This window comes from Balaenoptera borealis (assembly GCF_965194805.1).
Source record: "Balaenoptera borealis genome assembly, chromosome: 20".
NCBI classification, from domain to species: Eukaryota; Metazoa; Chordata; class Mammalia; order Artiodactyla; family Balaenopteridae; genus Balaenoptera; species Balaenoptera borealis.
Genome location: NC_138879.1, coordinates 59,517,479 through 59,531,443, shown reverse-complemented (window position 1 = coordinate 59,531,443; position 13,965 = coordinate 59,517,479). Strand labels below are relative to the sequence as shown.

Here is a 13,965-nt window from a genome sequence, read left to right as displayed (position 1 = left end):
TGTTGTACATATACACAATGGAAATTACTCATAAAAAAGAATGAAAAATGACATTTACAGCTTCATGGCTGGATCTAGAGATTATCATACTAAGTGAAGTAAGTCAGACAGAGAAAGACAAATACCATATATCACTTATATGTGGAATCTAAAAAAATGATACAAATGAACTTATGTACAAAACAGAAATAGACTCACAGACATAGAAAACAAATTTATGGTTAGCAAAGGGGATAAGGAGGGATAAATTAGGAGTTTGGGATTAACATATACACACTACTGTATATAAAGCAGATAACCAACAAGGACCTATACTGTATAACACAGAGAACTCTATTCAATATCTTGTAATAACCTATAATGGAAAATAATCTGAAAGAGAATACATATATACATATATGTATAACTGAATCACTTTGCTGTACACTTGAAAATAACACAACATTGTAAATTAACTATACTTCAATTTAAAAAAAGTAGGAAAGGGGGAGGGAGAGCTGTACAGAGGAGCCACAAATCCCACCCACAATGCAGGAGCTGCAGTCCCCTTCAAAAAAAAAAAAAAAAAAAATCAGTGGTTTCCAGGGGTTAGGTGGGGAGAAATAAGCAGGTAGACCACAGAGGATTTTTAAGGCAGTGAAAATGCTCTGTATAATAACAATGGTGGAAACATGTCATTATACATTTATCCAAACCACAGAATGTACACCACCAAGAGTGAACTCTGAAGTAAACTGTGGACGTTAGGTGATTATGATGTGTCAATGTCGGTTCATCGTTGGTGACAAATGTACCACTCTGGTGACTGATGATTACAACGGGGGAAGCTATGCAATAAGGGGTACATAAGGGTATATGGGGACTCTCTGTACCTTTCTCTCAATTTTGTTGTATAACCTAAAACTGACCTAAAAAATTAAATCTTGGCGAGCTCCCTGAGGGACTAGTGGTTAGAATTCCAAGCTTTCACTACCGTGGCCCAGGTTCAGTCCCTGGTTGGGGAAATGAGATCCCACAGGCCGCGTGCCGTGGCCAAAAAGGAAAAATTAAATCTTTTAAAAAACTATCTTATACATATGATATACTTCACAATAACAAATTTTTACTAATTACATGGCAGGGTGTGGTCAACCGTAACAAATGCTGTGGACATCAAAAAGATGAGGACTGAGAAATGACCCCTGGGATTTGGCAGCATAAAAAGACCTCGACAGGAGCAGTTTGGGAAAAAAAGAAATTTTTTTAAGACAACATTTATACAATACAAAAAAAACCAAAGGTAACTTCAATAAAACAAAAGGTGTGAATGTCCTTTACGTAGAAAAGTATAAACATGCATCAAAACACACTAAAGAAATCTAAGTAAGTGGAGGAACAAACACACAAACATTCTTGAGCAGACAATTCTCTAGGTCCCTGAATAGGTCTTAGAGAATCAGTACAATGCTGATCAAAATCCCCAAATGGTGGGGCTTCCCTGGTGGCACAGTGGTTGAGAGTCTGCCTGCCAATGCAGGGGACACGGGTTCGAGCCCTGGTCTGGGAGGATCCCACATGCCACGGAGCAAATGGGCCCGTCTGGAGCCCATGCTCCGCAACAAGGGAGGCCGCGGTGGTGAGAGGCCCGCGCACCGCGATGAAGGGTGGCCCCCGCTTGCCGCAGCTAGAGAAGGCCCTCGCACAGAAACGAAGACCCAACACAGCCAAAAATAAATAAATAAATAAATAAATTTAAAAAAAAAAAAAAAAAAAAAAAAAATCCCCAAATGGTTTTTTGTAGGATTTTCAAGTTGAAATTAAACTATATGGGGGTGGGGGAAAGGGGGCCAAGAATAGCCCGGGTGACTCCACAGAATTCTAGGCTGCTCCCCACCATCACCTTCCACCCCATCTTACGCACACACAATGAAACAAATCCTTTATATAAGCCTGATATGACAAGTCTGGAATTGCATATCAGTGTAGAAAGGACAGAATATTCAATAAATAATGCTAGGGTAATTGATAGAGCCCTTATGCCATCTACACAAATTAATTCCAGGTAAAGTTAAATATGAAAAAAAACCATGAAAATCTTTAGAAGGCACCATGATAACATTGGGGCAGCATGGCAGAGGTGTTAGTGGCTACAACTTGCTTATACCAGTATTTTATAGAGTTAAAGTTATACCTATCTAGAGCATCCACCTGGAAGAAATTCTGGCACAAGGACATCTGTTATAACACATTTTGAACAGTAAAAAGAAATGTTCCAAGTCATAATCAGTAGGGAAATGGATGGTGGTTTAGTTGCACTATAAATACCATATATTAAAATGAACTAGATACACACCTAGATATACATCTAGATACACAGCAAAAATATGAATAAAAAAGCAAACTATAGAAAACAATATTCTATATAACATTTACTTGAAACTAAAATCATAAAAATACTTTATGTTCTTTATGGATACAGGGGCATATTAGAATTACAGATCAAGAGGAAGAATACATCTCTGGCAAGAGAAGAATGATGCAAGGTGCTCTGGTTGTACCTACAGCACTTTATACCTTTGAAAAGACATCTAAAACATATATGGCAAAATGTTGACATAAATAAAATTAGCACGGTGGATGATTTGAGTATCTGCCGTATTTTGTTTGAAATATTTCACAATTTTAAAAGTTTTAATTAACTTTTTAGTGAAATAAAACCACCACACAGGATGAGTTTTAAAGGCAGCTCCCAGCTCTCAGCACACGGATCAGGGCCCGCCGCTTGCCTTATGTGCCGTGTGTTTCCCCTGCCCCAGCCAATCAGCCCCGAAGCATGTTTGGTCTAGGGCCACAGCCTTCACAACAGCCAGCGCAGGGGTGAACGTAAGCAGCTACTAAATACGTATTTGACAAACAACTAGAGACCTCTTGATACAAACGTCTCCAACTTTCCACATCTGCACACAGTCAACTGGGTACTATTCACTTGTTGAAAGTAATCAAATTTCCAAGCCATGTTTCCATCCTTTTTCATGGTTTTGTCTAACTTCTCTTTTTGTAGGTTTTCTGGTGCCCTTCACTGTTCCACAGAACCCTGACTGTATTTAGTCAGCTTGGATTCTGCTTCCTTTATAAAAAATTCTTCCTGTAAATTTATGAGACTCATTCCTGAACTCAGGCCAGTAGCTCCTGAAGCACCATCCAGACTGTTTTTAAGACCCTTTGACTCTCAGTTTTTTTCCAAAAGAGGTCTTCTTTTAATTCCTTTCCTTAAATTTAATTTCTCTCATTATGTTGGCTTCTCTATTCCTTTCTGTTTGGATACAAACAGAATTTGAGATCATTTCCTACAAAGTTTTCATCTACCTTCAGAATCCAAGGTTACTGTCTTATAGAAGATGACTGAGCAGATTACAGGAAGGTAGGTAGATAGTTCTGGGAATTCCATCAACTAAATAAAATGTCCATTTGAAAAGGTGTCCTACACGAGAGAGCGTGATATGAAGGTTAAAAAATGCTAGTCTAGTCAATTCAGAAATATAATGTGTACAAGCAGAAAAGATTCTCACATGAGTGGTCTGACGAGGTGCTGTGTGGAACCAAAACAAAGTCATCCGTGTCACAAGAAGAGTTCTTGCTACTAGTACTGGCAGAATCTTTGGACACCTGGAGATAGTTGGGAGGACCCAATGGTGGGGAGGATAAGTTTTCTTCCTGAATATGCTGCATATCTGGAAGGGACTAAAATTAACAACATAAAATTAAAAGTGGCCTCATAATAAAATGCAAGTCAGAATAGCCATCAGACTAAGGAATATTTTTTTCATGAAAGTGGCATAGAGTTCAATTCCATTTAAGATTTAAAAAAATCTCTTTGGAAAATCTTTCCCTTAGAAAAGCACAGTTTAAAGTGTCTTTGCATAATGACTTCTACAGTGTTTTCCAAAAATGATACTTAAAAATACATCATACCAAAACAACAACAACAACAAAAAAACCATCATACCAGTTATCACATGTACACGCTGCCTCTCCTGAAATGGTTCAGGTGAGTTTTTATCATCTCCACATCCCCGTTTCAGCGCATGGCCTAGCAAAGCAGATACTCAATACCTGTTTACTTAATGACTAAAACAAAACGTCCAGGGACTTTAAATTAATGACATCCTGCACACACAAAGTTTTAAATCTCCAATGAAGAAAACATTATAAAAGGGAAAGCAAGAGACCATGTTAACAGTAAGGATAAGGGCATGTAAGCACAGAGATTATTTACACTTCCAGAAGGAGAGATTTAGAAAACCTTACAGGCGTGGGTGTGTTCCTTTTGTGTTCTTTTTTGTCAGAGGAAGGAGTTGATTTGTGGGAGATAGGACAGGAAGGGAAGAAAAGCATATAAAGATATTTACAGATACGTGGGCGTAAGTAGCTATAGACCTCTTGACACTTGCCCACTTCAAGGACACTAGTGACAACTCTAATTGAATGTCTTCATCATACAACAGTTTCCTAAAACAATGAACTTCATAATTTATTGTGTTAGGTCCCCATTACCATGTTTTGTTTTGTTTTTTAAATTTAGGTGTAGTTTAATCACGTAATAGTTTTACATTTTGAATGTTGAAGTTATATTTAATTTCCACCCACATAGCCCCAAAGAAAGAAAGTAATCATTCACTGTTAGTTGTGTTTCACTAAAACAAACCATTACCATGTTTAACCTTTGTTTCTATTTAAGAAAAAGAAAAATACTACAAAATGCTCTTTAAACCCCAGTCTTAAACTGCTGGCGCTCCTTTGAAGGTCACGGAGCAATGAAATCAGTCTCAAATCTCCTGATCACTTCTTTGTGTGTATGTGTGTGTTTGACATACACATGATATAAATTCTCCTTATCACTTTTTGAAGAGCACTTATGCTTCAAGGTTATAAGAGAGAGGAAGATGGAGGGACTAACATTATAGAGCACCTACCACGGGCTGGGCACTGCTAAGAGCTTTCCGTGTATGATCTAACTTCGGCCCTGTTCTGAAATCCATTTCATATATAAATAAACAAAACTCAGAAGATGAGGAAATCTGCCAACTGAAGAGCAGCTGAGCTGGGCTGGATCCCAAGTATCTAACTCCACGATTTCTTTCCAGTGCCATTTCTTTCCAGGCAGGAACTCTCAGTTTCTTCCTTTGCTATTTATAAAATCACCTTCATCCACAACCACTTGGGTGGAAGACATGCTTCTTGCGTTCAAAGCTAATCTCTCCACTAATTCTCCCCACCTCCTCAAGGACCCAGATCACTCCCCTCTGCTCCTGACACTTTCACCCTCTCCCTTTATTCTGGCTTTTTTCCCCTCTGCACACAAACATGTTTAATTTTTCCACATCTCAAATCAATGCAACCCTCTCAATTACCATCTTCTCTCCCTTCTTCACTTAACAACGTTTCTTGAAACTTCAGTCTTCACTGACCCCAATTCCTCACCCCCTGTGTGTCGCCTAACCCACCATAACCCACCTCCTGCTTTCAACCCTCCACCAAAGCTGCCTTTATGAAGCCCACCGGGGACCCCTGTGGCCGCGTTCTCCGGAGGCTCCTCTATGCCTTCAGTTACCTGCCTCTGCGACTCCGACACTGTGGGCCGCTCTCCTCCTGACCCACCCCCTCCATTCAGTGACGCTACTCTCTTGCTTTCCCCGCGACTTCTTAGTCTCCTTTGCCCCTTGACGGAGAGGAGGGGCTTGCGGGATTCCCCAGGGCCACCCTGGGCCTCCACTCGGCACACTTCGTAGCCTCACCTGGGTTCACTCTCACCTTCCTGCCTCGGCTGCCACTGCCAGAGGGACGACTGCAGCCCTGCCTCTCCCAGGCTGTCCCGCGCCTGCCCCCGCGCCTGCACACCACCAGCGCATCGCCTCTGTGCTCCCTCGCTGAGTGGCTCCATCAAAGTCCACCCACTTGGGTCCCGTCAAGATCACCCTCTTCCTTAGGTCCCCAGTTCAAGCAATCCAAGCGCCACGAACGCTTCACCTTGCTCCTCCTGGCCCCTCGTCTTCCCCTTTCCTACTGCTGACTTACTTCAGGTCCTCATTCTCAATAAAAACAAAGCAAAACCAAACCCAAACCAAAAAGTCTGCAATGGTCACAGGCTGTTCTCTCTGATCTGGTGGAGAGGCTTCTCTCCGTGTCCCCGATCCAATCCTCCACCTGCGTACAGAGGGATTTATTCGCTAAAACACAGCGGATCAGATGACGCCTCCACTTAGAATCTCTCAAATGGCTCACCACAAAAAGTCTGGCAGCCTCTGCTCGGTGCCCAAATTCTGCCAGGACACAGCCTCTCCCTACCCTTCTGGCTCTGCTTTCCCCTCAGCATATCACCAAAGCTCTCTGCACCCTACAGACTGAATCGTCAGAGAAGCCTGTCCAACAGAGCTTCCTGCAACGATGGGAGAGTTCTGTTCTATCCAGTGTGGCGGCCACCAGCTACATGTGGCTATGAGCACTTGAAATGTGGCCAGGGAGACTACGGAGCTGAACTTAATTCTAATAAGCGTTGTGGCCAAGGACGGCTACAGATTCCTTCAGCGGGTCACCATTCCACAGGGATTCCTCTGCTTACAACACCACTCTTCTACAAATTCACCGTGCTTACTCTTCCTTCAAAACTCAGCTCAAGGGCTTCCCTGGTGGCACAGTGGTTGAGAATCCACCTGCCAGTGCAAGGGACACGGGTTCAAGCCCTGGTCCGGCAAGATCCCACATGCCGCGGAGCAACTAAGCCCGTGTGCCATAACTACTGAGCCCACGCTCTAGAGCCCGCGAGCCACAACTACTGAGCCCGTGTGCTACAACTACTGAAGCCCGCCCGCCTAGAGCCCGTGCTCCGCAACAAGAGAAGCCACCGCAATGAGAAGCCTGCGCACCACAACGAAGAGTAGCCCCCGCTTGCCGCAACTAGAGAAAGCCCGTGCGCAGCAACGAAGACCCAACGCAGCCAAAAATAAATAAATAAAAAAACAAAAACAAAAACAAAAAACTCAGCTCAGTGCCTCTCCTGAGCATCTTTGCTGGCTTCTTAGTCTGATTTCATGCCCCTCATCCACACTCCCACAGGCAGTAAAGGCGTGTATACATATGCTTCTATAGCGATGCTTTACCTCACTCTTCTCCACACAATTAAACTAAAAGCTCCTCAATGAAGGGATCTGGTCATATCTTCCACTGGTATCAACCAAAACTTCACATAAAGTAGGCATTTAATAAATGTCATTAAAGCAACAGATATTCAAGAGATATTATCTAAACAGCATTTAGCCTATAGCCAGTATCATAACTAAAAGAGTGATTTGAGTTTTTTGTTACAGAGTTTTTCTTTTTCACCTTTCAAAGATTTCTCTGGAAGGAAGTAGCAGCTGGACATTTGTGTGAGAATGTAAAAAAGAGAATGTTACGTGGGCATGCCTGCATGTGTCCACCCTCAGTACAAGAGTCTGCTGCAGCCCTAGGAAGGAAGGCAGTGCCTATAGGAAGTCCTCTCACTTTTGCAGACTATGTTGAAAGCAAGGCCTATCAAACCATCCCATTTTCTAATCTCACTAACTGGAAATTACATTACATTACATTACATTATATTATATTACTCCTGCTCTCCTCTTATTTCCAGATTTCCTTCTTTTCACTTCAAGCATTAGCTTCTCAAAAAGGCCTTCTAAAGAAGGTTTTTCCACCGAAGTTCTGCGCATCTAAGTATGTCTCCCCTCCCCCGCCCCTCGCCCCTCCCCCTGCGAGCACGTGTTCCGCTCTTCCCAGCGGCCCAAGACGCGCTGCTGTCTTGCACTCCCTTTCAAAGCATCCCCATCCAACAAAAGCCCAGCACACACTGTCCAGTCAAAGCACTTCCCAGCTGCGTCCCTCCTGGCGGCCCCTCTCTTTCTCCTCCCTTGGGGTCCTACCATCCCCCAGGCTTCCCCACACTCAGGTTCTCCCCTGCTGTCCTTCTCCAGCACCATCTCTGCTTTTCACACCACGTGTCACCTTGTATCACATACGTGCTCCATCATGGTAGCTACAGTTATCAAGTACTCACTACATACTACCACCCACTCCCCTTCAACCAGAGGTTAACCAGGCCTCTGTAACCTACGTTACAGACAAGGAAGCTCAGCTCAGCCTGGGAACTGACCCGCCCCGTAGGATACAGTGAGCAAGCAGCAGGGCCAGCGCTGAGGCTGGTGCTGCCCGGCTCCAAACAGAGCCTTCGGTCTTTCCCTGCAGTTCCTCTGCATTTCTCCCCAGTCGCTCCAAATCCAGTGTTTTCCTATGTTCCAGACTGAAACTGGAAATAGACAACACTTTTTTCCCCTCTTAGTTTTTTTAAATTCATGGGACTGTAATGTAAGTCTTATTAGTCCATCTGCTTTTTCTGTTTGGTTTGAGTCTGCAGGGCTGTGCAGAAAGGTTTTTTGCCAGCTCTAGGACTCATCCGTTTGCAACAGGCTGCTGCAGCATCTGCTTTCTCTGTGGGGTACTGGGTTTCCCTGGAAAATAAGACTAACAGCACTTGCCACTTCGTGAGTATTACTGTGTGCCAGGCACTGGAGTAGGTGCTTTTGCTCATTTATCCATGAAGTGGGTAACTTATACTCACTTTACTTACGAGAAACGGGCTCAGAGAGATTGAGTCACCTGTCATAGGCAATGTGGCAAGTCAGGGATGTGGAAGCTCCCACGCCCCAGACTCTTAAGCCTCAAGCTGCTCATCGCCCAACCAGCTCCCTCTGCGATTCCCCGACCCTTCTGCCAGCAGAATTCAAGAAATGCACGTCTGCCAGGCCAGTCTAGAAAATACCTGCAGTGGCTGACACAACGGCCCCTGGGCCTTGGCTTGTGAAAAGTCTCAAGGTCACAGCCCTCTCAGGCAGCAAGACAGACGTGGGGGAAAGTCTAGAAAAGCACAGAAGTCGGAAGGGCAAGACCTGGGAGAGCAGAGCAGAAGGAAGGCATGACCAGAAGTGGCCGTAAGTCCTCAGGATCAGGAAGGAGCACTGAGACTGCAGGGAAGATGGCCGCGGGGCGCACGGCTCGGGCAGCCCTGGGGAGGGAAGAGCTGCAGTGGACCCGGCTCACAGGGCCCGTCACCATGACTACGGGGTCCAAGGCAGTGAAGTCCGCTCAGAGGGCGCTCGTCCGCCACTGGAAGTTCTATGTACGGTACCTGTCCAGACCGATGTTTATGACATTCATGGAACAAATGCGAATTACCTATCTACGTGTCACAGTGACATCCTTCCCCACCTCGCTGGTCACGAAAGGCTGAGAGTACTGTGTCCACCAGTCAGAGGGGACACGTCTTGCTGAAGTGTGCACAGCCAGATAAGGCAGAGTCCAGACCGAGGGCCTCAACAACAGCACTCTTTGCCCAGGCCTCAGCTGCGCTAGGAAACTCCACACATAAAGAGAATACCCACACGTATCTGCAGGCTCTGTGAGCAGATGCAATAACACAGGCTCTAACGTTACCTTTAATACAACCAGGACTTACAGGTGGAGAGGCGAAGCGACAGGATGGAGAGCTGCTACAGGGACCTTCAGAGGCGGAGCCGGCGTACACGGGCACCGGGACCGGGCAGGCTGGGGGAGAAACACCGACAAAGGGAGTGCGATTACACGAGCTGTCCACTAGCAAACCTGTCACAACTACTACAGCTTTGTGTTGGCCAAAAATTTACATTCACCTACGTATTACAGCTCCCATGGGTGAAACCAAAAATGCAGTAATTACTAAACTCTTTCAATTTGGACTTGGAAGGAAAAACAGAATTGTAATTAAATAAACACAACTACAAATATTTAAGAAAAGCTCAATGAAATCTTGAGAAGCACATAAAAAATTAATTTTGTAATACCAAATACTAATTTTTCCTTAAGCTTGCATTCACTCTTTAAGTAGAAATGTAAAAAGTGGGTACTCACATTTTTTTACTGGAACTTGCTCAAGAAAAGGATGGCTAAAAAATGCTTCTATAATGAAAATGAGAATGCAACCATTAAACTGATGTTGATTTTTGCAGATAGGTTAACCTCATCAATGTAGTCAACATAATATCCTTGAGATCCTACATAATTATTATTAACTTCTTTACATAGACTCCATTTCTTTTAAATGTAAAAGCACATTATTTTATAAACCATCCATAAAACCCATCAAATTATAAGTAATTCTTAATGAATGAAAATTTTAAAATAATGGTGTGAATTCTCAGAGTGGCCATTAGCAGCACAGCACCCCTGAGGCGACTAAAGTAGACGCGTCCTCTAGTGTGTGCCGTCTTCAAACAGACAAGGGCACGGAGAACTGTGACCAGGCCCTCGCGAATCACTCTGTGAACTATGGCTCTTAATTGTCCTAGCGGGAAATCTTAGACAGCTGATTTGTATAATAAACTCTACTCTTCTATCCCAGAAGAAATATTCCTACAGCTGGTTTCACATTTTTAAAAAAGCTATTAATTTGATTTTTAGTTTCTTCAGCTATTCACCAAGGATAAAACCTACACAGTAAGCCTGCTAATTAGATAAAGATAAATAGGTAGGTAAGTACATGGCAGTTCATTAATTTACTCTTTTCCTGTTTGTATAATTTATTTCGTTATTTCTTTAAAACCTCACAAAGACCATCTCATTTATCATTAAGTCTCCAAATTGTATGTTACTAAATAGCACAGAGCAGACAAGGAGAATGGCACAGCCCAGCACAGAGGTTCACCAGGTAATACAAAATCAGGAATGAGCTTAAGTCAGGTTTAGTCTAAACTACCTCACACTCAGAAGCACTCAGTTCACTGTCCCAGTAAATGTTCTCAGTAGACAGTAGCTCTAACAGTTTCTGTAGGGGGGAAAGATGAAATAGTCTAACTATATCTTTTCTTAAAGTTTGGTAAAAATTGGAATTAAACTTTAGTCATGTAGTTTGGTAAATATTTTTATCTTTCAGACGGAGAAATTAAACTGAGATTGCTCTGTAACCATGAGAAATGTCGGCCAATAGTGGAACGACAAATAGGATAATAGTTTCTAAATTATCGATTATCTTAACTATTTACATACCTTCCATACATTTACAAAATATGTGAAAGAAAAAAGACAAAGAGATAGAAAGAAAAGTAAAACTGATTATCATTTTCTTCTGAAACATCTATAGTATCTTTAAAAAAAATCTTTACATGTGGTTGCCAAGGAGGGTAGGGGCATAGGGATGGAGTGGGAGTTTTGGATTAGCAGATGCAAGCTAGTATATAGAGGATGGATGAACAACAAGGTCCTACTGTATAGCACATATTCAACTGGGAGCTATATTCAACATCCTGTGATAAACCATTATGGAAAAGAATATGAAAAGAATGTATACATACGTGTAACTGAATCACTTTGCTGTACACCAGAAACTAACACAACATTGTAAATCAACCATACTTCAATAAAAAATAAATTAAAAAAAAACATTTTGGAATACACAAAAATAAAATTAGAAACTAGCATACATACAAAATTTGAAAATATTACTTACCAAAGTCCATTCTATCTTTTTGGTTTCTCTGAAGCAAACCCAAAAGGAGATTAGCCAAATAAGGTGATGTTTCTCTGGGAATGCTGGGGAGAAAGGAAAAAAAAAACCACCTAAGTGGTGAGTTTATATATTAACTACACGACTTTCGCCTTCATTACAGTAAATGAAAATGTAGATGCAGTTTCACAAATACTACATTTTATACCAAGAGGACCATGGTAGACCCTCACTCCTTAAAGGAAAAAACAAACAAACAAACACTAAGCAACTGCCTTTGAAAAGCAGCATCAATTTGGGAAGATTCTTGCATTGTGCTTCTTATTGCTGTTGTTGGAATATCTGCGAGAACAAAGCACTTCACAAGCACAGACCATCCTGAGTTTTAACACAGTGTCGACCTAGCACTAACAGTTGCTACAGAGTTCTCTGTTAGACAAACAGCCACCTCCAATTCTGTCTGCAAAAGGGCAGAGCTTAGATAAATACAAGTGAGAAATAACACAGCTTCCTGAAATCCAATAAAAAAGGACAAGGCAATAAAAAAAAAGTGAGTACTAGGAATAGGTAATTCACAGAATAAAAACTACAAAAGGATGTTAAACAAATAGCGAGCCAACCTCACTAGTAAAGAGAATAAGGCAAGTTAAATGAAGAGCTAATTGGCCCTGCTCGGGAGGCATGGAGACTGGTAACAACCCCTGCTGGTAGAACGCAGGAAAGGAGCGCACTGCTTGTTCAGCAGTGCAAACAGGGCCAGCCGAGCTGGACAGAGTGTCTCTAAGCCCAACAATTCCCTTTCTAGGAGTCCATCCTAAAGAAATGCACAAATGTGTGTACACATGCACGCACGCACACACACACAATCTCTCGTCACTAAAGCCTGTTTGTAGTATCCAAAAAAATGAAAACAGGGATCTGATTAAAAAAAATACGTTACATCTAACTAGGGGACTCTCTAGCTATTTTAGAGCTAGCTATTTTCTAGGGGAAAGCCTAGCTATTTTCTACTTTATGCCCATCTATTCTGTTTGCATCTCCCTCCCCTCAAAGAACACATATAACTTCTGTAGCTTTTTCTTTTAAATAAACTTAACATTTTTAAAAAGAAAGAAAATGGTACAGCATACAGGCACCTATGATACACTAGTAATTTTCTAATTTCCTGTTAAAATGAAAGCTCTCCTTACTGTTAATTGAAAAAAGATTCAATAACGGAAAAACATAAAACACACAGAATTCAAATAGATAACACTGTACTGACAAATGGTAAAACCCAGTGTAATCAAAACACATACCTAGGCATTAAGTTTCTGTTTTTCTCATAAAGCATCCTTAGGTCTTGAGGACTATTAGCCTGTTTAAAAAAAAAAAAAAAGGAAGAAAACCGTTTAATTTCCTAAACAACTAAGGGCAAAAATTCCAAATCATATAATCGAAGCTCACATTCTGCTATAGAACAGAGACTCTGAACTGGAAAGCCATGAAATGCTGAAAGAGCCACAGATGGGCACGAGGAACTTAAAACACTTCTGAAATTGTATGTGAATTCTGCACATCTGGGCATAATAATGTACCTTTTCTGAGGTCAGATTCTCAGAGAGGCCTGAAACTTAGAAAAGAATCGCTACTCTGGAGGTTACATGGCCTACCCAACAGGTGTGTTTTTACTGTGTAAGACCAGGGTGTAGTTTACCCTCGAGGGATTCAAGGCAGAGAGCTCAGATGACTGCTGCTCTTCTGCCGCAGTAACGAGCAGCACCCTCATGGTAAGTGCTGCTGAATCAGTGACGCCGTCTCTACAGCCAAGCTAGGTTGGGGAATGCAGTGTTCAACCTGGCTGCGTCACCGACTTTTAAAAACCATGTTGGGCAAATAATTTCACTCTGTTCCAGTTTTCAGATTCAAAACTCCTCTTTGTAACTGGGCAGTATGAACTCAAGAGGAATCATTGTGATTATATCCTAGGAGGCCTCTTTTTGACAGGATGTTAAGGGAGAGGAAGACCTACTCAAAGTAACTTCCATAAAGCCTAAATAATTACCTCTCACCCAGCAGTGACAGGAATAGAGAGCTGGGGACAGTCTCCAGTGATCTTCCCAGACCTGCCCTAGCCCTCATGTGGATTCCAGGACCCCAAAGCCAGGCTAAGCAGGAAGCGCTGACCTCACTGTTCACACCTATTTCCCACCAGGTCGTTACGCTAAGCCGCACCAGCTTTCATGAGCCTGGAGAACCTAACCGGCCCCAGGCCCAGTCCAACTACAAGGGAAGGCAGATAAAAACGGAAAAAGCGAAAGATGTTCTGGCTCACTACAGCAGTTTCGCCTGTTAACAAAATCAAAATAAGTCGCAGAGGAACCAGAAACACTGCTTTCAAAGTACAGGTGACCCTTGAACACCATGGGTTTGAACTGTGTGGG

At 42.5% G+C, this 13,965-nt stretch overlaps 1 protein-coding gene across 13 annotated transcripts in view; it reads right to left on the bottom strand.

The window, feature by feature from the left end:
- The window catches only part of ULK2 (unc-51 like autophagy activating kinase 2), a 65,841-nt gene that overhangs the window by 32,461 nt on the left and 19,415 nt on the right, over nt 1-13,965 (bottom strand). For 10 of the 13 annotated variants that reach the window (XM_082374060.1, XM_082374054.1, XM_082374052.1 and 7 more), the window contains 5 exons: nt 12,841-12,899; nt 11,546-11,655; nt 9,952-9,999; nt 9,521-9,609; nt 3,549-3,720 (listed from right to left, as the gene is read on the bottom strand). In XM_082374060.1, the coding sequence (XP_082230186.1) occupies nt 3,549-3,720; nt 9,521-9,609; nt 9,952-9,999; nt 11,546-11,655; nt 12,841-12,899 (478 nt within the window). The remainder of the gene's footprint in view (nt 1-3,548; nt 3,721-9,520; nt 9,610-9,951; nt 10,000-11,545; nt 11,656-12,840; nt 12,900-13,965) is intronic. The other 3 variants (XM_082374056.1, XM_082374059.1, XM_082374061.1) reach the window with 1 other exon arrangement.